The sequence below is a fragment of the Rutilus rutilus genome, assembly GCF_951802725.1.
Source record: "Rutilus rutilus genome assembly, chromosome: 13".
NCBI classification, from domain to species: Eukaryota; Metazoa; Chordata; class Actinopteri; order Cypriniformes; family Leuciscidae; genus Rutilus; species Rutilus rutilus.
Genome location: NC_140218.1, coordinates 17,196,371 through 17,222,513, shown reverse-complemented (window position 1 = coordinate 17,222,513; position 26,143 = coordinate 17,196,371). Strand labels below are relative to the sequence as shown.

At 37.4% G+C, this 26,143-nt stretch overlaps 3 protein-coding genes across 9 annotated transcripts; 1 reads left to right on the top strand and 2 right to left on the bottom strand.

Moving 5' to 3' along the window:
• Window positions 1-664: 664 nt before the first annotated feature.
• ccdc187 (coiled-coil domain containing 187) lies at window positions 665-20,316 on the bottom strand. Of its 7 annotated transcripts, none has more exons than XM_084427271.1 (13): window positions 20,180-20,299; window positions 19,056-19,146; window positions 13,899-13,961; window positions 12,751-12,880; window positions 12,446-12,536; window positions 7,240-7,318; window positions 4,545-5,591; window positions 3,528-3,643; window positions 2,649-2,726; window positions 2,450-2,572; window positions 2,003-2,076; window positions 1,837-1,922; window positions 665-1,749 (listed from the first exon to the last, which is right to left on the bottom strand). In XM_084427271.1, the coding sequence occupies exons 2-13, from the start codon at window positions 19,102-19,104 to the stop codon at window positions 1,589-1,591; spliced, it is 2,097 nt and encodes a 698-aa protein (XP_084283397.1). In that variant the 5' UTR covers window positions 19,105-19,146; window positions 20,180-20,299; the 3' UTR covers window positions 665-1,588. The 7 variants fall into 7 exon arrangements, with proteins under 7 accessions (XP_084283397.1, XP_084283396.1, XP_084283398.1 ...); XM_084427270.1 differs by having other exon boundaries at window positions 20,031-20,268; XM_084427272.1 differs by having other exon boundaries at window positions 7,246-7,318; window positions 20,031-20,268.
• A 1,542-nt stretch (window positions 20,317-21,858) lies between these two features.
• On the top strand, window positions 21,859-23,736 carry uts2a (urotensin 2, alpha; the record flags this gene model as incomplete). The annotated part of the gene is made up of 4 exons (XM_084427752.1): window positions 21,859-21,964; window positions 22,989-23,102; window positions 23,199-23,242; window positions 23,360-23,736. The coding sequence occupies 4 exons, from the start codon at window positions 21,859-21,861 to the stop codon at window positions 23,471-23,473; spliced, it is 378 nt and encodes a 125-aa protein (XP_084283878.1). The 3' UTR covers window positions 23,474-23,736.
• LOC311302126 (uncharacterized protein) lies at window positions 23,736-25,866 on the bottom strand. Its single transcript, XM_084427753.1, has 4 exons — window positions 25,815-25,866; window positions 24,480-24,577; window positions 24,212-24,384; window positions 23,736-24,047 (listed from the first exon to the last, which is right to left on the bottom strand). Exons 2-4 carry the CDS (start codon window positions 24,570-24,572, stop codon window positions 23,978-23,980), a joined length of 336 nt encoding a protein of 111 aa, XP_084283879.1. The 5' UTR covers window positions 24,573-24,577; window positions 25,815-25,866; the 3' UTR covers window positions 23,736-23,977.
• Between the last annotated feature and the right edge of the window lie 277 nt (window positions 25,867-26,143).

The following is a 26,143-nucleotide window of genomic DNA, read 5'->3' as shown; positions in this document are numbered from 1 at the left end:
TTTTAGTTCATGGGGCATATAATTGGTCAACCTAATCTAATCTAAAAAAAGATTGTTCAATGAACTCTATATTCTTAAGTTTTTGGGTGACTCAGCGGGAGTTCCCTGATGACCAGCTTTGAACAAAACCTTACTGTACCTGTAGTATGATCAGCCTAGAGTTAACCTAGGAATTACGATGAATCATTTTGTATTCTGGTTTCATTTTCATCTCAGGCAAACACTAACATGTGCTGACATGTTCGATTTAAATCTCTGCATTCACAAAAAAAAGCTTTCTTTTTTTCTTGGCTCCAGGGAGATGAATTGTATTTATATACAGGGCATTATAATCTTAACAGCAGTGAGGAGGGAATGGAAAAGCTGGTGGGCGAGTGATGCGATGATCTTAGTCTTCAACGGTCAAAAAGGTCACCCTGTTATGCGTCACAATGGTTTTACTATGTAAAGCCCTGTATAGAGTAATCATGTTTATAAAAGACCAACCTCTTACAAAAAATAAAATAAAAAATCCCAGCACAAGTTTCGCTTTGTAGGAAGAGAAGGTCTCGCAGAAACTTGATGTTTGAGGTGCTTCCCACAGAGATTTGCATGAATTTGTTAGTAAATAGGGAAAGTCTCAACCTCTCTATCTATAGTCCAAATTTAAATCCACACAATTTCTGCTGTAAGTGTAAAAAGTGTTTATTGATATCTTTCTGACATCCAGAAAGATATTGATATTATAATTGTATCTGTCTTCTGTACAAAGCATTTTTTAAACATATAATCATTGAAGAAGGCATACAGATTCATAACAAATTTAACGTTGTCATAACAGTACTGAATATATTGGAAACATATAATAGTGACACTCAGCATCAGTACAAAAATACAACACAAAAATTGTGTTACATTTCCTCCAGTCTTGTAAAACTATGCATATATAGAATATGCTGATGTACACTACAAAGAGGGAATATAACTCAAGCCGGAAAAGTCTCGTAAACCACTGAATATTATTAGTAATAATATTAAGAATAGTAAACAATTCATTTTTACAATCTGAATGCATGATTTGTTTTTGCAAATTGTAACTTCTTACAATAAGAGACATTCATACATGGGAGACAAATGGAAATGCAAATTTAGACTGGTGTAGTTCCTGGAACAAAGAAAAAAAAGTTACAAGCAATTCTAAAAGAATGCCCACTTAGATATATTCATAGATTAACATTAATACAGAAAAACTCCAGAGGTTAACTCAACCATGAGCCAACATCCTTTATCAAAACATTCTGGTTTTCCCAGAAGTCATGTTTAATGCTAGGGTCTATTAGAGGGAGGTTTCCCACTGTGGTGACATGCCAGCCTGTAACCAGCTGCTAAACAAAAATGAAACAGATAAACCGAAAAAGCATGACATGACTGAGACAGATGTTCACCAGCAATGGCAGTTGCAAGTTCAAGTCGTTTTGTTGGTTACAAAAGTATTCCACAAGTCTTGGAGAAAGCAGAAGACTGGAAAGCCCGAACCTGTCAGGACATGCAAGCATATCTTTAATCTTTTATGGTTATGAATTCATTATTGCAGTTCATTTGTCCCGCATCACTGCTGCTTGCAGTTGTCTTTCTGTTTCGAATTTTCCTTTTTCTCCTTGGGCTTTGCTCGTCCCGGTTTGTCACCCTGTCGTTTGGTGGGTGGCACAAAAGTAGGTTCTTCCAAGGGATTGTACAAGCCTACTTGTGAAGTTTGATTTAGACAGGGACCTGTAAATTAAACCATTTATAATTATTGTTTTGTTACAATTTATAATTATGGTAGAAACCATTTGTTATTTGAATGAATGAAAGCACCATTAATTTGTCCTGCTTCAGCTGCATCCTTCCTTTGAAAGGTGGGGTCCAGCTCTTCTGCAATATTCCTGATGGCTTGCGCTTGCCTGTAGCGACACCAGATGATGTTAAGGGATATTTCTTGAATGCATATAAGCTGTAATTTATCGAGAAAATAGTGACTTACATTGTCATGGAATTGTGACTAGGGGTGAGGTCATCAACTGGGGATTGAAGACCTTCAGAATCCAGTCTCCGCCTCTGTATGTTCAACGGCAAAATTCACATTCTAAATTCTTTTGTAAAAGCAGGTCTACTAAAGGCTGGTTCACTTTGCACCAACAAACACAAAACAGTTCTGGATTTATGTTTTTTTTGGCTCCATATTGAGTTATGTGTGAATCACCCTTAAAGGAACAATATGCTGATGAATCACATGATGAATTCATGTGAGCAAGTCAAAAGGCACGTTTAACTAGTTTCAACAGCACCAATTTTAAAGACATGCATGACTAAGGCAATTCCACAGATGAGTCATTTTATACACTCAGCAAATAACTGAAATAATTTTTTAGTTAGTAAAGAGTAAATGGTAAAGCAATAACAAAAGACACACTTCTAAAAGTGTGGCTACCTGTCTGTCACATGCTGTTCTCCTTTCATTCTCCCTGTATTCCCGCCCAGGTCCAACAGGTTCCAGCTCACGAGAGCTCCGTTTAGCCTTTATCTCCTGTTTCTGCATGAAACGTGCAATTTCCTATCACAAAACGAGAAATTAATTACCCACTTTTCATGCGTTGGGAAAGCAGCCCTTTCATTCAACCTCTTCGCACCTCATCTTGAGCAACCTGTGCCGCTCTGAAGTCTCCAACAGGACAGTCCCTTCTAAGAGGAGAGGAACCTGGCTGAATCTGAGAAGAGAAAAGAGAAAAACCAACTTCAGCTTACATTGTTTTATTTGAGTAATTTTGCTACTGTCTTTGATAGGATTACAAGACTTCATTTCTGAGGACTAATAGGGGTACGATGGTATATACCAGGGGTCTCCAATCTTGCTCCTGGAGCGCCTCCTTCCAGCAGAGTTTAGCTACAGCCCTAATTAAACAAAAAACCTGAAAAGGCATGTGTGTTGGAGCTAAAATTGGCAGGAAAGTGTCGATCCAGGAGCAGGACTGACTGGTACATACAGGAGTAGACAAAAGTGGTGTCCGGCTTAGGAAAATTGACGCCTTTATTCAAATATTATTAACAATGCTGTAAGCATATTATGTAGTTGTGCTTGAAGGCAATTGTTTTAATTGTGATGATGGAATGAAACATGCAAAATTGTGCAGACATCATTTTTGGCCAGGCGGTCATTCAAATTATGAACAAGAGAGAACAAACAAAATATTAATGATTATGTTGATTAATGAATAACTGTCAATGTATGCGTTTTCCTGAGATTTTTTCATTTTCTATGCCTTTTTTTGCATAGTAGAATAAAACATGTAGCTGTAGTTTAATTTTGAAAGACAAATACCTAAACCAAGTTAAGTGTGCTGTTCTTCCCTCCTATTTAAAACATTAAAAAAAAAAAATCTAAAATATTTTCCTCATATTTTGATGGTTGATTCAAACTTGTACAGTCATTAAAACATAATATCCCCTCCGGACATCACTTTGGCCACTACTGTACTGTACTGTATATTTGCACTTTTAGTTGAGTTCACCTCTTCGACCAATCTCTCCTCCTCTTCCTGAAGCCTGCGGGCCAGCTCCTCATCCTCCAGCACTTGCTCCAGCTCTCCCAAGTCAAGAGCAGCCATTCCACTCCTAAAAGCAGATCCTGTTAGGGAAAGAGGTTAGAATCAAAACCAGGTAATGTTGAGACAAGACACCGGGTTTTCAGACCACCATCACCTTCAACCAGTTGGGCCTAGACCAGGGGTGTCTATTCCTGCTCCTGGAGGGCCACTGTCCTACAGAGTTAAGCTCCAACAAACCTACATTTTGAAATTTCTGGTAATCCTGAAGACCTTGGCGGCGTCCAAAAACTTAGGCAGCTGACTTGTTGCTTCGCTGCCTTATGGCAATGACTTTGCAGGCAGCAATTGCACATGAAAATGTATATATATATATATATATATATATATATATATATATATATATATCTCGTTCTGATGGGATTCGGACATGCCTTGATGCCTTACCTTGGAAATGCAGCATTTTTTTGTTTGTTTTCGGACGCAGCCACAGGTGTGTTTGATTAGGGCTGGAGCTAAACTCTGCTGGAAGGTGGCCCTCCTGAAACAGGATTGGCCGAGGCCATCGAACTTTAAAAGTAGGTAGATTTCCTATTATTAAACAGTAGGAAACTTACTGAGTAGATTATATCCCCTGGAAACATACCTCAAAGGAGACAAAGTAAGAGCCAAATCCAAAAGAAATGCAAGAAAATCCAAGCATATGTAACGGTGAGGTACTAAAAAGAGAGAAAACAACTGATGCTGCTGTAGGAGAGATAGAAGCATTTTGAGGTTTTTGAGAAACGAGGATGAGATCTGGAGGAGGGGTCAAGCTTGAGAAAAAGCAGATCACACCAAAAATTTGTCTCCACTTCTAAATTGTACACCAGAAGAACGCAGGGATGCACAGGAGTTCTTGTTTACTGATTGGGGATGATTTGAAAGCAATGAGCAGATGTAGGGACAGGCTCAGCCGCACTGCAGAGCTCAGAGAGAGGTTACCTGCTCCGGAAGACTGGAGTCTCTGCATCCGTCTCTCCCTCTCCATCTCCTCCTCTGTGCTCGATCTTTCTTCCTCAAAGGTCTGACAGCGCTCGCTTTGGCTTCGCCTCACTCTACGCTCTCCATACCTGTGGTCCCTGTCTATCCTCTCACCCTCGGCTAATGATCGAGCTCTCTGCCGTGTGTTTCTGACTCTCACCATCTCCCTCAAACGATCCTCCACTTCCACCTCCATCAACTGTGGTGCTCTAGTCTGCAGTGAGGGGGCATTATTTGAGAGTCTTGCTCTAGCCAAGTTAGAATCATCTACGCTGTATGTTCTGCTTCCCTCACGCACCGATGTCCGCCTGACATTACCATGGTAGCTACGTCTCATTGAAATGTTCCGTTGAAACCCCTGAGCTTGAGTCTGGAGACCTTGAGTTTCTCTGAGGTGTGTGTGATCATCCCTTAATATCCCTGTAGAACACGGAACTCTTTCCCTAGTGTCACTGTAACCACTTTTGCTCCTCCGTTCATCCGGGAAATGAACATGTCTTTCCCTAAAACTCTCCCTACGTCCGCAACCATCTCCCTGCCATGTTCTGCTATGATCCTCCCTCACGCTGCTTTGGCGACTCAGCCTCGTTCCAGAGACCTGCTGCTTCTGTTGCAATATTCTCTCAAGTTTATAGACGGGTTCAAAGAGATCATCCTCAGAGCTGTGGCTGAGGTAGCCTTGCTCGCTCATATCGTTCTTTATGAGCTTGATGACATCACCCCATCCACCCGACAGGTGTGAAGATCTGCTGCTGCTGCTCTGGCTGGTCAAGCTTCTGTCGTCCTGCTCTAAATGTGTTCTGGAAGGTCTGCCGACCAACTTCCTCTGCCCTACAGTGGGTTTGCTGTCCTGCCGTGTGACTGTAGGTCTACTGTACTCAATCAGGTCCTCCTCAGAGTCTGAGTAGGTGGGCGAGGAGGAGAGCTGCCATCTTCTAGTTGGAGACCGGTTGTGAGGAGCGTGAACAGGCTGGGGTGAGTATGGACGAGCAGGAATGCTTTTGGATGCTTTAGTGAAACCAACCATGCAAACACAAAGCAGGGGATTTGGGAAATTGTTAGAAATCGGGTGGATGCAGAATAAAACAATTAACTCATGAAGCTCTGTTTAGAAGTTAAAAGGACAAATGAACCATTAAAACATGCATTACATGTCAAACATAAACATGACGTGAAAATGAAGTTCCACCGAATTAAGGATGATTCAGGGTGTTGTTAGTATGCCAATAAAATAATTTTTTTATTGCAAGTCATAAAAGTTATGGCGTAACCATAGAACCTTTCAAACAGGAAACAAACATGAGTGAATAGGACATTACCTAGGGATAGTCATCATCCCATATGAGGTCATGTCTAGTGGGGTTTAAAAAGCAGCTGGCTATATGCGTCATACAGTATGATGGATACATTAACATTACACTGCATGTTGAAACAGTTTATTTGTGTATTATTTTAGTAGATTTAGTATTCCAAATTTGCAAAAAGATGATGGACTACTCTTTAGGGATGAAATTGCAAGCTGCTAAGGTGTCAACATCACCCGTGTCACATTACTGCAAATCAAATCCTTATATGGGAAAAAACCATTTGACTAAAAAACGAATATGCATGTGACAAGACATTAAGACATAGTCACAATGTTTTTGGGATTTCAAAAGAAATTTCCTATGGACATATTTACTACTTTACAGGAAAGCTACTGTTTTCAAAGTAAGAGGGAGATAAACAGAAATATTGTGCTACAGACAAAAGAACTTTAGTAAATGTCCATAAGGTCTGTTTCACACATTGTGTATCTTCATCCCGTTCACTGGATGAAGGGCTCAATCCAGATGATTTACAGAGTTTATAGCTGTATAGGGTTCAGGTTTAGTGTCAATGTAAATGTGACCCCCCTCGTCATGTAAACCAGATTTCACACTTCTGATAATCAATAAGTTCAAGCGATAAGTTCACTTTCTAATTCTATGCAAGAGCGCAGTGCTATTGTACCCTGGTAATCCAGAGTTCTCGCGAGAGCACAAGTTGAATTTGCTCAGCGAGTTACTCTGGTGTGGAGTAATGATGCTCATTAAATATGCCCCTCGATCTGAGCTGCACCAATCACATCGGGTTATCTGATATAGGCGGGCCAGAGGCGAGCTAAACAGATGATGACAGCGCTGTGACGTCGAAGTCATTAGTAAACATTGCAAGATGGCTATGGATGAACACCAGTTGTTTGAAACGGCTTTGGCCGCTACAATGAACGAGTTAGACTTGGCTTTTTATCTAAAAGAGCAACAGAAGACGCAGCTCGAATCGTTCCTTTCCAAGAAGGACATTTTTGCTGTTTTGCCGCCCGGATACGGTAAGAGTCTAATCTACCAGTTAGCTCCGCTGGTAGCTAAGCGTATGGGGTTTATTGGTCGTAGTGTTATCCAATTGCGTGCAGTGAGATTTTCAAATGCACGCTCGGTGCCGCCCCTCGAGCTGGCCAATTTTCATTAGTCAAAGCCAGACCATTAATCTTTCAGATTTAGGTCTGGATTTCCAGGCTAGTGCTATTGCAAAACAGAAACACTAAGTGTGAACACAGAATCGGCTCAAGTATACCTAACAAACCTATTTCATAAAAACACTCCAATAACACCAAGCATGAATTTAGTTATTTTACCTTTACCATCTTTATTTTGGTAACTGCTCCTGTGTCTCTCACAAAGCTCTTCCTCTTCCTGAATCCTTTTTGCAATTTCCTAAAAAAGAAAACCTAAATGAATTATTACAGATAATAATGTTCAGTGGGATCTGTTGGGGTTTTGAACAAGTTTTTAATAAATACAGAAAATCATGTAAAGTATGGCTGCAAGATTATAGTTGGGGAAAATACTGGTCTGTGCGATGAATAAATTTACCACAGTAGCACGCGTGCGATAGATTTGCATGTGTGTGAGAAAGAGCCGCTATCTGAAATTAATCCGAATCACGATTTGGCTTACTACGATTATAAAAAATAAAACTCAACGTTTTGATTTAGTAGGCCTTATGCGAAGCACTGAGATTGGATTGGTTTGTAGTAAATGCTGCTCCATCTCTGCAAGCGCTGTTAACGTGCATTTGAAAAAGCAACAAGCGCCGAACATCTTTCTGTAATGAGCAGTGTTTACAAACCTGTTGTCCAACAGAGGAGAACTTAATTCCAAGTTTTTACTCCAAACTTCATAATGCCAATCGAGTGTTTAAAATAACTTTATTATGTGATCTGACGAGGCTTCATATCATAGAATGAGGCAGAAATTATATTATTTTATCTAAACGGTGATTGTGACAAGACATTAAGATAGTCTTGTTATCAATGTTATTTGGATTTCAAAAGAAATGTCCTTACTATGAACATGTCGCTTTGCAATAGCCTATAAATATACTTCATTCTTATGAAAATACCCAAGATTTCTAGAGGAACGCTGATAAAACATGACAATAAACATTCGATTGCAACAATATATATTTATCAGTCAAAACGTCTCAATCTGTATCATATGAGAATAGATTTTCTCCAGTGTAGAGAAGTTTTTTTCTCTCTCAGTGAAGATTTCCTGACAAAAATTAAGAAATTTCGTCACATATTTTTAAAGACCTTTCTAACAATTTATTGGAAAATGAAGCTGCATTTTCAAGTGCTCAACCAAAATGGACGGATGTTGTTTGGATTGTGGTTAGTGATATTTGGCTATATTATAAACAAAACGAACTTGATGTTAAGCAAGAGGTGTTATGTTCCTGCAGTCCGCCATTTTCAGCAAATAAAACGTTTATCTGAAAACATTTCTGGTTAAAGTTTGTATTTTGTGTGCCCTGTATGGAACATTAATGTCCTTTATCAGTCACATGCCTATGATGAACTGCACTACTTGTGGTTGTTTTCAAATAAGGTAACAGCCGTTTTATTCTTGTGCTATAATTGAGTGGCCAGTGCTATAAAAAATGTCAACGTCTGTAGCACCAGTGCTATTTGCAAAAAAAAAAAAGTTAACGTACAGCTCTGCTGTTCTGGAACGTCAAAACGCTCAGTGATGACACATTGAGGTAAAATCCAAAGCGTGGGTTTTCTGACAAAAATGTATCCACCCACGTATTCAACATAGACACAATTGAAGACGGTATACGTCAACAGAGGGGAATTTCCATGCTTACGTATAAAAGGCCTAAAGACCTGCCTGCTCTTAAAGCCAAAAAGCCCACCATGCAGAATCTACACGCTCGGCTTGCAACAAAACTGGCAAACAGAGGCCACAATGTATCTCACCACTGACCACAATGACTCAGAAGTTTCCACTGACAATGTACCATCGAAAATTAAACCAGTTACAGTACGATTACCGCACTGATCTTATCTTTAATCTTCTCACATGACTATCATCATGTAAATAAAGACCAAATTAATACACATTTTATAATAAAGTTACAAACTACAAAAGCATTACTTTAACTCCAACATTTTTATATGCTTGTAAGAAATTAGCAAAGTCACTACTAGCGCCTCACTTGGTTACTTTTTGAAACATCTGGTATAGTATTTCTACCTGAAATACTCTAACTGTGCTATAAAATGTATGTCCTTTAAAGTCTTGCAAAAACAGCTATAAATGTGACACAATACACTGTGTGTGACAGAGATTTACAGGACTTGACCAGAAGATGGCAGAGTTCTGCCTCATTGACAAAACTACAGGTTCATTTCTACAATCATAAAATTTACACTGAGCTTAAAAATCTGTACTTGGATTCAAATGCTTGAACTAGGAACTAGACTGATTATTTATAACAAAGTTCTTCAAGGTTTGTCTGAGAAAACGGGAGAACGGTAAGTTAAGAGAGAAGTGGTTTAGGTCAGGGGTTTTTACTCAAACGGACCACAAGGGTGTGCTAAGGCGCCTGTGGAAAAAAATGAGAGAAAATAAAGCAGATTTTACAATGTGTTTTAATAATAAGCTTTGGATTGATGCTATTAATTGTGAGATTTTAATGTTTCTCGAATTTTCTAATAGGAAGAACTAAAAATTAATATAATGAAGAAAAAGAAAGAAATTAGGTCAATTTTGCTATTAACTTAAATTTAATATAAAAAATTAAATATTTTAAAGCACTTTGCCTTTAGACAATGACAAATTGCCAGTCATTTAATTTTTGGAAACAACATGCTGTCTGTATAATACCATGTTTATTCCACACACATCATAAATGGGTCTGTATACGTGAAAATAAAAATCTGCCTTTAATAATTTTAGTAAGGAGTCCTTACAAGCAAATCTCCAGGGGGTCTTTGGCATTAAATCATGTTAACCTCCTTAGCAGAGTCTCTCTATGTCTGTTGTCATCAGGTCCTGATGTCCTTAACCTTTAAGGCTGACCTTTCTTACTTCACAGCACTAACCGAATGAACTCCACTGTCCTGGGCTGAGAGATTGTGCCCCACACAGGGACCAGCTCCTGTCTCTAGAGGTCCGACTCAGAGCTTATCTGGCACCTGGACTCATAAGAAATCATCCCAACAGATGTGGTTTGTTTGTGTACACAACAATTAGAATGGCTGAGTGAGAATTATGTTCAACATTACTCTTCCGTGCTCCTGTATGAGCCTGATAGGACAGCAGGGTCCACAGCAGCGTGTGGAGATGATGTTAAGATGTGACCTGGTGCCTCACAGGCTTTAATTAACACAGGACTGCAGGGGTGTAAATATTAGTAATTAATGCAGCGGAATGACATTTACTGCAATATGGCAGGCCTATCAGTGCCAAAGATGCGACTCAGGTTTGAAAACACACTCAAAATTACTAGCAAGTATTAATTAAATGATATTTTATCATGTCTGTTTTATCTTAACTTTTAATTAACACTGCAAAGTCACATTTACACAGTACATTTGTTGCTTTCCAGTAACATTTTCTCAATTAAGTTTATTTTGTTTTAAGGATGTTTAGATATATTTACTGCAAAACAAGACTAAAATGTGGAGCTGGCAGGCCAAGACATGATTCATGAGTCAGAAAATACCTGCAGGAACAGAGATCATGTTCACTAGTCAGAAAATATCCTAAATGTCCATAATTACTTGTTCAGAATAAGTCAAATGATTGGACTGTTTTTTAATAGGCCTCACAGGCACATTGACTCAGATTTATCTGGAATCCACATCTCTGAGATCACCTGTAAATGATAGAAGGTGGCCAGGATCAAATTGCTTGATATGCCAGTGTTCTCTGACTCAGTTTTTCTAACTGCTGAGCCAACAATTTCCAGCTTTGCCACCTGAATCACACGGGACTCTCCAACTCCCAAGATACTCCCCAAAACACTTTATGCTTTGATTTCCACAGTAACCCCCCACAGGCTGTCTGTCTTCAAACAACTCTGAACAAGAGACTCCTTAATCAAGGTTCACTGCATCATAGTTCGAGAAAAAAAAAAAAAAGCTACAAGCTAATCAATTTTTTTTTCCAGGCAGATTCAGAGGCCTTGTTGCTACATGTTTACATTTCTCAAAGACATTTAACTCTGTTCTAGTTTAAATCATGACAATAATTGCTCTCATCTATGAATTTGTGCAAAACAAAAAGTAGTAATGCATTTATGCTGGAGGTCTCGAGAGAAATGGATTTACGAGGGTTTAAATGTGCATCTCTTATTTTTGTTTAAATACACAGTACATTTTATTTAATTAATTGAACTGAAAAGGTGAAAACCATCCTTATTTTAAGCACAATTACAGTTCAAGGTGAATGAGTGTGGTTAAGACAGACATTTTATATTTTTATTGCCATGGTTCTCAACCTTTTTGACTCAAAGGCCCCCGTTGTCCAACACAATATTCCTTTATAGGCTACAATATGCCTGATATTTCTGCATGGATACAGTATAATACATTTTGTGATTCCAGAAATTTCAAGAACTGTTTTTCAAAAAGAACAAAAGTTACTATATGACTGTAGTTTACATAATTTTTTTTTTTAGCATTTTAATTTAGAGTTTGATTATTTTAATATATTAATAATAAACTTAAATACTCAACATATTAATAATAAAATGAAAATTATTCATTTAAATATTTTTAAGTCACCCCTGGTTGAGTACCACTGGTTTAGTTGTACATGCTCAATACAGGAGGTGAAATATTAGATATGAATTAAACATTTTTCACACTAGTCTCATTTTAACATACTCCGTTTCAGTCTTTTAGCTACAACTTATAAACTGTCCAATCTGCTGCCCCAATTCTATTTTAAGTTCCTTACTGCAAATCAGATAAACATTCTGTGACAGAACTTAGATTTAATATTTCTATTAACTTTGAGTTTTTAGATTTTGCTGATGGTAAACAACTATTAGTACAATATTACAAGGAAACCTGCAGGGTCTGTTTTTAACCACTATGCCACACCACCTCCAACACAAAAAACTGCTACAACATTTATGGAACCTCATCAAGAAAGCTGCAAATCCATAGAGGTTTGCTTTTATTTCTGGAGAACATTTCCACACTCAGCTTTTTTGCCCACGACTCACTGAACGAGAAGACCTCGGTCTCTTTTTGTGTCCCTGGGGGGGTTCATTTAAGGTGGGCTGAAGTTCAATGCATCTGGATTTGATTAATGCACAGTTTTGAGTGTGACTTTTGCTTTATAGCAGCTTGATGCTCATTCCTGTGTGGTCTTTGCCAGCACTTACACTCCACATGAGACTAGCTGAATAAATCAGCTTACTGGCGTCCCACAGTGACTCATTAACTATTGATCCATTTGATGCTTCAGACAAAGCAGTGCAGAGGTGTAAATGAAAAACAGAAGGAGTGAAGTTTACTGAGCCTGAAGTGTGTTACACACCTCGTCCTCCATCTCCCTTCTCAGAGCCTCCTCCGCACGCCGCTGGATCTCCTCCTGAATCATTTGTGCGTATTCTGAGTCCCGTTCCTCCCTAACAGAAAAAATAATGACAATAAACAACTGAAAAAACATGTCTGTTTCCTTAATGTAAGAAGGAAGCACAGAGATTGTCACACTATGGGACAGTGGTGGACTTTGGACATGCTATCAGCTACTGAACTGCTCATATACAGTACATAACTTTGAATACACACAGTGTCCTATCTGATAGTGGTCTCTGACAGTGTGCGTGTGTGTGATCTTACAGCTGGCGAGTGGCCTGTTGCTGAAGCATCTGAGCTGTCCGCTCCTCCTCATCCTGGAGTCTCTTGGCTACTCTGATGTCCCTCTGCACCAGCTGACTCCTCTGCACATTTGAGTTGTAATACTGCTCAACTGTTGGAGACAGCATGCAAATAAGGTTACAGAAAAGCATGTGGAAGATACACTACAGTTCAAAAGTACTTCACTACAGTACTTTATTTATTTTATATAGAAAGATGCATTACATTAATCAAAAGTGACAGTAAAGACATTTATGTTACAAAAGATTTATATTTCAAATAATTGCTGTTCTTTAAGTTTCCACAAAAATATTAAGAATTATATATATATATATATATAATTAAAAAAATATTATTGTTTTCAAAATTGATAACAATAAGAAGCATTTTCTTGAGCACCAAATCAGCATATTAAAATTATTTCTGAAGGATCACGTGACACTGAAGACAGGAGTAATGATGCTGAAAATTCAGCTTTGCCATCATAGGAATAAATACCATTTTAAATATATTTAAAAATAATAATTTTTAATTAAAATAATTTTTTCATATTTACAACATTAGTTTTCCCAAATTTGTTCATATTTACAACATTAGTTTTTCCTGCATTTTTGATCAAATAAAGGCATCCTTGGTGACTAATAGACTTTTAAAAATCTTACCGACCCAAACTTTTGAACAGTATTGTATATCAGGAGATTTAAACTTTGACTGATTTCTAAAGTGTTTCTTTAAAATATACTACTGAGTGTTTCAATAAATATGCACAGAGAGAGACTTTCCGATTTACATGTAAAGCAACCAATAGCAGATTGTTTTGTTTTTACATGCCATTTAGTAATGGGTAATAGACTAAAATATTAACTCAAATATTAGTGCAATCTCTGTAAACGGCTGTATGGAGAACAATCTAAAACTACACTCTGTCTTGTCTGACCAAGCAGGATATTTTAATTAAACAGGTAGATTGACTCACATGAGAGATCTTATATATGGCTACGCCCTTGCATTTCGAGGTGTGTGAATACCAGCCCTCTTTAGAAGTTTACAAAAGATGGATGAATGTGAAGACTTTTGAATGCTTTAAAATCCTTTAGGTGTGGCAGATGAAATAAGAGAACGGGTCTTACTTTCCTGTTCCTGCAGGTTATGAGCTAGAGCTCCATCCTCCAGTACAGCAAAACACTGGCACACTGCAGACGAGAAACAACACTCAATACAACTGCAGAAACATGAATGATGCTGAGTGCTGAACTTTATTTCTTAGATTTTAAAAGAACAGTATCTTTTGCATTTTATCCACAAAATTATAAACATTCAAGGCTGTAACTGGAGACTTTGTCAAAGAAAATGTGACAGACTTGGAAATGTGTTCAAAGACTATGTAGTGTTATTTCATGTCTTTAGTGGTCACTTTTGGTAAACTAATTCAAAGCTTCATTTGAAAGTGTTCATAGCACTATTTTTGTGAAGCCTCATATTTCAAAACAAATAAAAAAATATTTTATCCCTTAAAAAAAAAACAAAAAAAAAAAACGCTAAGTTTAAAAATGAGACACTCATATTTCATAAAACCATAATAACAGTCTCCATGACAAAAACGGACCCTGGAAAGTTAAAAACAAAATTACACTTGTGGTTTTGGTCCCGTAAGTGTCACATTTCATTTTAAACCCTGTGTTAAAATAACTGACATCACAGGAAGGCTCTCGCTGCTTTAGGAAAAAAAACTTAAAAGGAATCTGTGTTGAAAATAATTTCTCTCAGTTTGTTAAACCAAAGTCATTTCTATGGGGCAAACCATTTCAGAGGGTTTAAAACCAGAAATATGAAGATTGAGCTCAGTTTTTTCATTATTTTCAAAATTGTCTGAATAGCTCTTTTAGTGGTAGGACTACTGTTCTAGGTGATGAAGATCTGGTCATGCATTATTTTCTGTGGTAATCAGCAGGGTTTTGATGCTGTCGATAGAACCTGGAAAATTCCTTTAAAACAAAAAAAAAACAAAAAAACACAAGGAGCAAAAGCATTGAGTGCCAGCCACTAAACTCTAAATTTAACAAATGTTCATGTGAACTGAAAAGTACAGCTCTTGAGTGTCTTTCAAGCTGATATACAATTACATAAAATCTACAAATTACATAAAACCGAAAAACTCCATCAAGTGACCAAATGGTGTCCTAAAACTCCATCAGGTGACCCAATGAAAAAAAAAAAAAAAACCTTGGGAGAACCCAGGCTCAGTCGGGGGCCAGTTCTCCTCTGGCGTTTATTAACTAGAGGCCGGATTGTAATTTGAACTGTAAGATTAAAAATAATAACATTGATTTATTTTGTGCATTGCCATTTTCTTATCCCTTGGGAAACCCACTCTATACAGTGAAACTAAAAATGCTCAGTACAGTGTTCTGCATTTACTGACATGACACTGCAGAATCCCTCAAGGAGTTACAGAAAATTCTACATAGCTTGTGCTACATGTTGTGGTGAATGTTGAGTAGTGTAGATTAACACAGTGTCATTGTTGTTACCAAACAAACACAAACATATATGGCTCTCATAAACGCGCAACAAAACTTCAACAAACCCGCTGTGTGTGCCGCCCCTCAGGTTATCCACAAACCATGTAAGCAAAATACAAATTTAGTCAAAAGCAACCTCAAATTCAGGGATATACAAGGCGGCAGAGCCGCAGAGAGTTTCTGAGGGGAACATTCAGTCTGTAATTGACACAACAGCTGGAGTCTGAGGCTATAGCGCTGGTGCTGGACCTGCGGTCAGAGCGGAGAACATTACAGACCCTGAGAGCAGTAAAAAGAAAGAAAAAACAAGAAGAGCGTTTTATAAAATCAAGAGTCGCCTCATCAGCGCAACTGCTGGATTCACACTCAAAAACCTGAAACACATAAATGACACTACATCTGATTTTTCTTCAGTGTAGCTTAAGCAATTATGCTGAATTAGAGTAGCATGAACATAATATCCTAATGGAGACATCCTGACTTCAGCACAACCTCTGACCTGAGCAGCTGGTGGAAATCTATGTATAGCTGAGAGGCCCAGCCATCCTGTCTGGCGGGGTGAAACCTACCGAAACTACCGTCCGACTAAAAATGTGAACAGAGAAAAATAATCCTACTGTGGGGTCTCCTAAGTTTAAACGCAACTGTTTGGGTATCCAAAAAGACAAATGTCTTTCCTGCTTGAGCCCACCTGCTGCATACTGCGATAACCCATATCAGGTCACACAAGCACCCCCCAACAATGCCCTCACACATCCATCCACCCAGAGCGCACACACACATATACGCCTGCACACAGAAGGAATGGTTTCCAGATGTGCCAGCAGCAGAAAAAAGACATTAAGCTGAGCAGAAGGATAGTGAGATCGGTGGCGTTAATGTTGGAGAGGCAGCAGAAAGAAGGTGTACAGATAAGGACAAGAACACGATGGTCAGTTTCGTTGTCCTCTTTTGAGACATCCAGTGCTTCTGTAGACTCAGTAGCTGGTTTGTTTTGTCCAGCAGCCAAAATACTCTCTGCCTGGGAACAGGGCATGAATAGAACTCTAACATCAAGAGAATTACACTGCAAAAATATTTGTGGATCCATATATATACTGTATGTGTTTGTGTAAAGGATAAGGCAGCAGAATCTGAATCGATGTCTGCATCTGAATCCTTTCAATCTGATTGCAGATTTTGAATTCACTGAAATCCAATGAAAACATCTACATCTGCATTTCATTTATTGAGAACAAAATGCGTGATATGGCATTTATGTCAGTGTTACAGTGAGAAGCTTAAAAGTAAGCAGTCAAAACACATAGACCTAGACATTAGCATGGCCCCTTAAGTACATAACTGGAGTTTTTCAACATTGATGTTTCTTGAACAGCACATCAGCATATTAGAATGATTTCTGGAGGATCATGTGACACTGAAGACCGCAGTAATGATGCTGAAAATGCAGCTTCGCATCACAGAAATAGATTACATTTTAAATTATATTCCATTAGAAAACAGTTATCTTACAATATTACTGTTTTACCGTATTTTTTATCAATTAAATTCAGCCTTGGGGAGCATAAGAGACTTTCAAAAACAGTAAAAAAAAAAAAAAGTTACCCAAACTTTTGAACAGTAGTGTATACAGTAATTGTTCTCACATTTCACTAATTATGTAAGATCCTACGTCAATCGATTCCATTTGGATCTAGTTTTCAGACTGAGGTGTTTACATGAAATATATTGGGAAATGATTGGGCTATCGGTCTAGAATATTAAATATACTACAGAATATTAAGTGATTAGGCTGCATGTAATCATAGCTACTGTTATCAGGAAGCATAAGACAGCAAAAGATATGTGAAGCTTATGCTAGCCAAGTACATACGCCTACAGCCAATATTAAAAACATCTTGTCTGATTCCTTCAGTCAAAACAATCCTGATAACACAAGAACAACAGAATGACCTACTGACAGTAGGATTTAGTACATTGATAAGGTTTGGTCAAGAAAACGTATTGGTCTACTCTCTGAACACTGATCTGTCCTTCAAACTGATAAGACTGTTATCAACCTACAGATTAGGCCATGTTTGCCAAAAGAATTCTGCTCGTCTTCATCTACAGGCCCACTAACAACAGCAAGAGTTCTACAAAATATATAAAAAACATTAAGAAAAACCACTTACAGATTCACACGCTGAAAGGATCATCCATTTTTATCCAGTAGAGGAAGGAGAAGATGTACACCTGCGTTAAACCTCACTTAGAAAGTCTTCTTCTCGATAGCTTAAGCACCTGCTAACCTGCTCTGCACACACTCCTCTCGTTTCAGGAGGAGGGATCTGAACCTGCAGGCCCGGTTCTGACCTCAGCGTTCAGGTGTCAGATTGGATTGGCAGGCAAGAGGGTGTGGATATAAAGTTGTCTAACTAGTTTTGCAGAAGCAGAGCCAAAAATCACATGCTCACATTACAAAGACAAATGTGTGTTTGAAAGCATATATGAATACTTCAAAAACAAGATTTTTGACATGTGTAAATTCCTACACCCACTTAAAAGATAAGATAGAGCCGTCATCAGTTACAGACAGACTAACACTGGGACGAAACAAAACAAAAAAGAGCTTGACAGGCTAGTGAGCTGAGACAGGAAGTCTGAGATGGATCAGTCCATCTCACCAAGGCTGTGTTTATTTGATCAAAAACAGTGTAAAAACATTAATATTGTGAAATAAAATGTCATTTGTTCCTGTGACGGCAAAGCTATTTTCAGTTTAATGTGTCCTTGCTAAATAAAAGTATACATTTATTTCAGAAAAGAAATTCTTACTGACCCCAAACATTTGAACGGTAGTATAAAGAGTACCACTGGGCAGAGGTTTCACAGCAGAAATAGGAAAAAGGTCACTGAAAGCAGGGAGTGAGGGATGCAAAGGGGTTAAAGTGCAGAGAGGAAAGAGGCTGCTCTTTCTCAAGGGAACTGGGGTATAGAGACAGCATTCCCAAGACTAGGTCAAGAGAACAACCAGAGCAAAAACACATCCACAGGAACTGATAACAGAAAAGTGAAGACAAAGAGAACTCACTACTATATATGTATTACACAATGTTATGGGGAATACTGAAAACAAACGGAGGAAATGAAAACATAGTTGCTCACAGGCCATGTAAAAAGATATATAAAACCAATGGGATAGAAACATGGCAAAGTTCTGTACATATCTACAAAAGCCTAGACAGTTAATTGGGTGATACAGGGTCTAATAGGGTCTTTGTTCAACAGCCAGTGCTTGTTTAAGCGTAAAAACACAAAGCAAAACAATAAAAGCATTGTGTACAGAATGGGAACGGAAAGGAAAATCATCATAAACATTTCCCCCTTCAAAAGAAGCAGTGGGTCGACCTCAAAATACATGATTTTTACCTAAGAGATAATACTTGAGCAAACAGGGCCATGTGGAAACATTCTTTCACCAGTGGAAGAAAGACAGCTTTTTCTGCTTCCGAGATATACAGCAGATGTCTGGAATGTTAATCAGATCTCAGACTTATCAGTATAGAACATGCAGTACTTTGAATTTGACAGCAGAATGAGACATCTGAAAATCAGAGCGGGAATCAACAATCAAGACCACAGAATGATGTGACGCACACATCATGCATACACATTATGTGTATCATACTGCAAAAGCACAACTCTTCCTAAATGAAACGGTCTGCAATGTGCACACACAGAGTCATAACCACAAGCAACATGTGCATGTCAGGCAGGTCTTACCCTCCTGGATTCTGGGCAGGTTGGACTGATCCACCTCCAGCTCGGCCATGACTGCTGGCACTGCTCAACAACTCATGCCATTCAGCAACACCTATTCTCATGAAAGACAGACTTTGGTTAGTGCTCAACTGACGGGGCCAAACTAGTTTATTTGGTCACTGTGAGCGTACACACAGATTGACAGGTCACCACTGGCTCATTAAATACTATTACTTATGAGACATGCATCTAGAGTCATGATTCACTGCAAAGACTGAGCTTTGGCAAGAGCTTATAAAATATTCACGTTACAGAACAAGTTAAATATTTGATCAACATTCCCATGAAAAGAAAAATAGATTAATGTATTATTATTTATAATAGTAGCCTAATTATTTAAAACAAGATGATTTTCTCTTAAGAAATCACATGTAGGCACCTATAAATAACCAGAAAAATATTTGAGATTTATTTTTAAATAATAAATCATCAATAAAATAAAACAAGAATGAAAGTTAAATAAGCCATTCCATTAAATCACCTGTAAAATAATATAAAAGGTATTTTCTTAAGAAATAACCTGTAAAGTAAATAACGTTACATGTAAATCGTTTAAGAGTCTCTATAGTCTAAAACACGATGACTGATTAAAAGCTCAAAAGGTTCAAATTTAGGGCCAAAAGATAAGAGTATCGACTGTGTTTTACTACATATTGACAGAAAACATAAAATAGGAATGAAAGACAAAATATATGACAAAGCAGCACGCGACAGCAGTAACTTACTAGCCTAATGCAAAAGCGCCCTGAAACAAAACAAAGCGAAACTAAAAATAGAGAGAAAAAAGACAACAAACCGGCAGAAGTGAAATGAATGAGGACAGAGTGGGGAAGACCGAACTTCACATTCCTCACGTTTTTCACCTCAATGATTCATCACACAAACATCAAACACCGAAAACATGATTCACAACAGACACCAAACACAGACTCTTACCTGCTCTGCGCTCGACCCTCACTTCTCTACAAACGCTCTTTTTTATGTTCAACTACTTGTTGCATATTAGGGCTACTCGAAAAAGTTTCATTTCTCAAAAGCTCATACTAATTTCGGCAGTGTCTGAAATAAGCCTGAACTATAATTACCCAGCCTCAAAGTTTCCGACCAGGCAGACTGTTTTTGACAACGAGACAATGGCAAGAAGCTTCCACAGGGATGGGAAGCCAGCGCGGACAAACTTCTGGACGCTCCCTCCCTCCCTTACATCACACTGGTTCATCCAATCACATAAAAAAAAAATATATATATATATATAAAAAAAAATATATATATATATAAATGTTAATATGAATATAAATAAAAAAACTTTGATGCCCTATTCACCTTTTAAAATATACTTAGATCTGAAATATGTATTGATTTTACAAACTGCACAGAAAGTTAAAGCTAACTTAATATAATAATAAATTCTTAGTATTTTACTCTATTACAAAGTGTTCCTAAGAGACGTGGGAGGATATTGTGCCCTCTACTGACGTTTGAGTCTTAGAACCTTTCCTCCTCTCTTCCTTTTGACACATCTGCTGTTCAACAAACATAAACAAGATATAATGATGTTTTGTGCATTGTACTAATATGTTATATATTGTAAAATGTAGGCAAAATATTCAAGATAATCCTTGTGGTTTATCTTCTCCACAATGTTTATTTTCTTCCTCAGCCAATTTTTGTCTCGTTTTCCACTTTAAATATAAACATTAATAAATCAAGATGCATTTAGGCTACTTGAGAAGAAAATTACTTATGGTATTATGTCATGTTTACTGGAAATTAAGTGAGTTTTATGCTTAAAACAAGAAAAAAAAAACATCAGGGGGGTAAAAATAGCTTCTTTTTTTTCAGAAAACAGGACTATATCTTAATATCATAAGTCATGTTGCTTCTCTATTAATTTAGGAATGTTTAGATATTTTTTAATGGAAAACGACAAATATAAGCAATATTTTGGATATCATGAGTATATCATGTGTGTTGTGCAGTTGAAAAGTTATTGCATTGTGTTTAATGTTGAGAGCAATTCATTCAAACAAATTCCTCATAAGATCAATCTCATAATCAAAGCCAATGAGAATCAACAAGTGTATAGCCAGACTGTGAGTGACATACATCCTTTTAAAATGGCTCTTCATCCCAACAGTCTGCTCTGTCTGATTATACTCCACGCTTTGTAAATGTCAAATGTGTGTCACTAATAAGATGTTGCCAGTGGGTGATAAACAAATGTCATTCTCTCCTCAGCAGATGGGTAGTCTGGAGTTTATATCCCTGCTGCTCTTGAGCTTCGTTTTTTATTACCTTCACTGACATTGACAGTGTCTTTAGCATCAGTGTGGCTTGAATTCCCAATAAAATCTTTTTTTCCTATGCATCAGTTCACCAACCTTCATTGTGAATTTAAAGAGATATATTTCCATCCTTTTCAACGTGAAAGGGCTAGATTCATGGGCTAAATAAGACAGCTGACATATTCATAAAATCATCCCGGTCATAGACGGACATTTGCGCACCTGTGTTCCCCAATTTACAAATTCAGTAAAACAGGCCAATGAGATTCAAAGGTGATAAAGCCACTGTGGATCTGCTGCACCGGTCATCCTGATTTATTCATGGCCATATCAACTCTACAGGATCCACATTTTAAATAAAACTTTCAATAAAAACATTGCATTCATTATGATTAGAGTGGAGTATATAAGATAAGAGACCATCCATCCACTCCATTCACCAAAGGCTGACCTTGGAAGACCTTCATCCTGCAGCAGAGATGATCTGTAACCTGCTTCTGTCCTGCTCTGTCCTCCTGCTGTCCTGCAGTCGTCTGCTAGCACATCCCGTTACAGACACAGCTGACAGGACTTACAGCGGCCCTGGTGAGTGCATTCACACACAACTTTTCAGATGGGCATATTTTACACCCTATATATTTATGGATGTTAAAGACTGTATATATATATGTGTGTGTCTGTGTGTGAGTGTATGTATTTGGCACCGTAAGCTTATATAAGATGGCATTTATGGCAAAATACTGTACATCAAAATAATGCAGGGATTGGATGTGTGGAATTTGAAATCAATAACTATATATATATATATATATATATATATATATATATATATATATATATATAAGCTTTTTTAATTACCTATTTAATAATCGATGTATGATTTTATTATGTTTAGTTGAATTTGATTTAATGTGGTTAACATTGTTTTTGTCCGCTGCACTCTCAGAAAATAAAGTACCTAATTGTACCTTAAGGGGTACAATGGCTTGTCACTGGGGCTGTACCCTCAAGGGTACAGTATTGTACCTTAACCTTTAAAAGAAACGGTACATATATGTACCTTTTAATGCTTTTTGACCCTCAAAAAGGTACATATATGTACCTATCCTTGAGGTCCAATAATAAGCCCTATGGGGTACGTTAGTGTAGATTGTACCTTGGGGGACAGAAATGGACTCCTACTGTACCCCTATTTCTGACAGTGTGTATGTGACATACTCAGAACAGTCACTTTTTTTTTGGTTGGAAACAATGTAATTAATCCAATCACAGCTGTAATTAATTTCTGTAAACTGATCTATAATTACACTGTTGATCCTTTCACTACCTCTTAACCCACACTTAAACCTACATATACCACCAGACCTGTCCCTAAACGTACCTGTATCCCACCTCAAGAGCAGCAAAAGTGTTTCGCAACACATCATGAACACAATAAGTGTTTAACACTTTTTTTTTTTTTTTTTTTGATGCAAGTAGTAGTTTAAGGCACCTTATACAAAGTGTGACCCAAAAAGGTAACATTAATTTTGTAATGCTGGTGCCAAATAGCAATACATGCAAAACGGCTGTAGCTGATGAAATCTGCTGTGTCTGTTTGCTGCTATAGATTCAGTGGAGTCGGCCGGAGTCATCAGCCCAGATGATTTCTCTGTCTCGGATCTCAATGATCTCCTGCAGAGGGCAGCAGTCGTAGGATATCCCCCGCTGCTCAGCAGAGAGAGTGAGACTCACTCATCTCACACAGACGTTTCATCACAAGCTATCTTTCAATGTTACAGAGGATGAAAAACAAATGCTCATGCTGTTCCTTTCACAGGTACCAAAATGTCTGGACAGATTCCTAAAGAGGCTCTAGGAGAGGTAAAGGAAATAACAGTCTCTTCGCTTGTAAATACTGTAATGCTGTGTTGTTCATGTGCATTATCTTGGTTATATTACATTTACATGCAAATATGTGACCAACATCTTTCTCCTAAGTTTCTGTTAGAAAAACCGTATCGCCTCATCCCTCCCAGCGGACTGTGGGGAAGCAGGAGACAGTTCAGGAAGAGAGGAGGCAATGCAGACTGCTTCTGGAAATACTGTGTTTGAGCCTTTCATGACACACTGAACAGAGGGACAGGGCTTTTATGGACTCGCACACACAGATATAATACAGTACACTAATCATACAGGATACAGTTACAAACAAATGCGCAAAACAGTTGCTGATGTAAACCACTAACATGTAAAATATCTGGGATTTTTTTTCTACATATCTTCAGCTTTTAATGCTGGAATATTTGGATTGAGTACCAATACCATATTGAAGAGACCACAGCTGTATGTTTTAAACCATGTAACTCTAAATAAATGCAAAAATAAAATAATAAAAAGCCTCCATTCTTTGTCCAAATGAGTCCAAAATGTTCTTCCCATTTTTTAAATTGAAATATAGAGTTCACATTTGTACATTTTGCAGCTCCTTTTATTTCTCGTCTTACAATGAGTTCTTTATACAGAGATACAGAGAGCATGCATGCAGATGAGATTCGAGTGTAAACCTGATAGCTTTTCAAGCATTTTTGTGACAGATGAATTCCTCCAAACTATTCTTCAACCTTGGAGGCTGGACATCCACTTAGCTGGGGAGGACAAACGGTAACGAGATGCATCTACGGACTTACTGAACACACACACAAAAAAGAAAAAGACAAGCCAAAGACTGAGCTACTGTATGATATGTGTTAAACACCACTTGTCACTTTCAGTATATTCTTATAAAATGTATAAAAAACACACACTTGTATTATGTTTATGAGAACAGCAGATCAGTGGGTGTTTGATTACCTGCTGTGGACTCTTGATGGTAAGGCTCTATGTATTGATACTCCTAGACGTGGAAGGTCTCTCTTCTCCAGATCTTCAGTATTAGGCCAGAGAACCTCATGAGAGCCCATCAGCTCTGTGTCCTGTCCTTCCTGCTCAGTCACTGGAGTCATCGCTCTGAGGAGCTCTATCATCTAACAGCAGTTCAAACAAAACTCATGAATGAGCCATTTCTCATTTTTAGGACTGAATGACTCTACTTGAGGAATCAGTACAGAAGTTCCTTCACCTCTCTGACAGTGTGAGTGTGAACAGGCTGAGTGTCACTCCACCAGACACACAGCAGCAACAGACCGAGAGACATGCAGAACGTCCTCTTCATTATATCTGTAAAACAGAGGGGTCTCAAAAACCTTATCATCATGAGGCAAGGAATTAGCCTTAAAGGGATAGTTCGCCCAAAAATGAAAATTCTGTCATCATTTCGTCACCCTTACAAACAATTGTGGGGCACCATTGACTTCCATAGTATTTTTTTTCCATACCATGGAAGTCAATGGTGGCCCATAACAATCTGGTTACTGACATTCTTCAAAAAATCTTCCTTTGAGTGCAGCAGAAGGTTTGGAACAACTTGAGGGTGAGTAAATGATGATAGAATAAATTTTTTTGTGTGAACTATCCCTTTAAGGCAATAAACAAACAAAAACTGATATTATTAAACGGTATTATGAAAATACAACATTATTTATAAATACTGATATGACATATTGCTTATTATAAATAATAATCATTATATAATATTAAATATAAATAAAAATGAGTAATTAATAGTTTTATTCATATAGAATTTGTTGATATTCATATACATATTGCTTATTATAAACAATAATACAATATTAAATATAAAAAAACCTCTGAATTAAGTACTTTATAGAACTATAGTACAATCATATTAGCGATTAATATCTACAAAAAAAGTTTATTGGGGTTCTATATAGAATCATAGGGTTCTTGACTAAATTTTAAAGAACACTTTATGCCAAAAAGGTTATATATAAGACACAGTTGATGGACCCCGTAAAAATACTATGGAAGTCAATGGGGTCCATCAACTGTTTGGTTACAGACATTTTTCAAAATATCTTCTTTTGAGTTCAGCAGAAAAAAAAAAAATTCTTACAGGTTTGAAACAACTTGAGGGTGAGTAAATGATGACAATTTTCATTTTTGGGTGAACTATCCCTTTAAATGATCACATTATGCGTTCATATTTAACATTTTTCTTTTAGTAAGAAGGTATGTTTATACAATTTTATTAAATAAAAACGTCTTAAAACAAAATCACTTAATTAAAACTAAATCTATGATCCCATGATGGAAACCCCTAAAAGGTTCTATAAAATATCTAAAGTTTTTTTTTATATATATATATATTAAAAATATAAGGGTCATTAAAATTTCTATCATAATTGGAAAGAGGCTCTTAATACATTACATATACATGTAGAGCAGTATACTAAACAGATAATGCAAAAACTTAATGCTTGCAAAAACAAGCAAATCAGAATAGAATTAAATGTAAATGATATGAGTAAAAAAATACAAAGCCTTTGTTCCTTACCTGGACAGCCTTCCGTGATACCCAGATTGTTCTTGTTGTCCAGAAAACAGCGCTATAGTGAGGTGAAGGAATCTTTACAATTTATATCCTGACCAATAACCACGTGTTTGGATTCCAGAGGGCAGTTACCTGGCCCATAAACCCCGCCAGACCCAATCACTGTCCCCTGCTCTATCGCCAACATTAAAAGCAAAAAATGCCTCTTCAGCACAAGCACAAATGCACACACAGCAGTCATTTACTGTTATCATAAGCTATTATTCCCATACATTCCTGATCACACAAAATTACTAACCATTAACTAACCATTTGTTTAATCACTGACTCTG

What these genes read in the sequence shown, in the direction of transcription:
- ccdc187 (XM_084427271.1), bottom strand. Translation starts at nt 19,104, where the DNA reads ATGGCCGAGCTGGAGGTGGATCAGTCCAACCTGCCCAGAATCCAGGAG. An exon ending in CAACAGGCCACTCGCCAGCT is followed by an intron (nt 12,537 to 12,750) that starts GTAAGATCACAC and finishes TTTTTCTGTTAG; the next exon opens with GGAGGAACGGGACTCAGAAT. An exon ending in CACAGGTTGCTCAAGATGAG is followed by an intron (nt 2,573 to 2,648) that starts GTGCGAAGAGGT and finishes GTTTTGTGATAG; the next exon opens with GAAATTGCACGTTTCATGCA.
- LOC311302126 (XM_084427753.1), bottom strand. Translation starts at nt 24,572, where the DNA reads ATGAAGAGGACGTTCTGCATGTCTCTCGGTCTGTTGCTGCTGTGTGTC. An exon ending in ACACTCACACTGTCAGAGAG is followed by an intron (nt 24,385 to 24,479) that starts GTGAAGGAACTT and finishes AACTGCTGTTAG; the next exon opens with ATGATAGAGCTCCTCAGAGC. An exon ending in CCATCAAGAGTCCACAGCAG is followed by an intron (nt 24,048 to 24,211) that starts GTAATCAAACAC and finishes GTGTGTGTTCAG; the next exon opens with TAAGTCCGTAGATGCATCTC.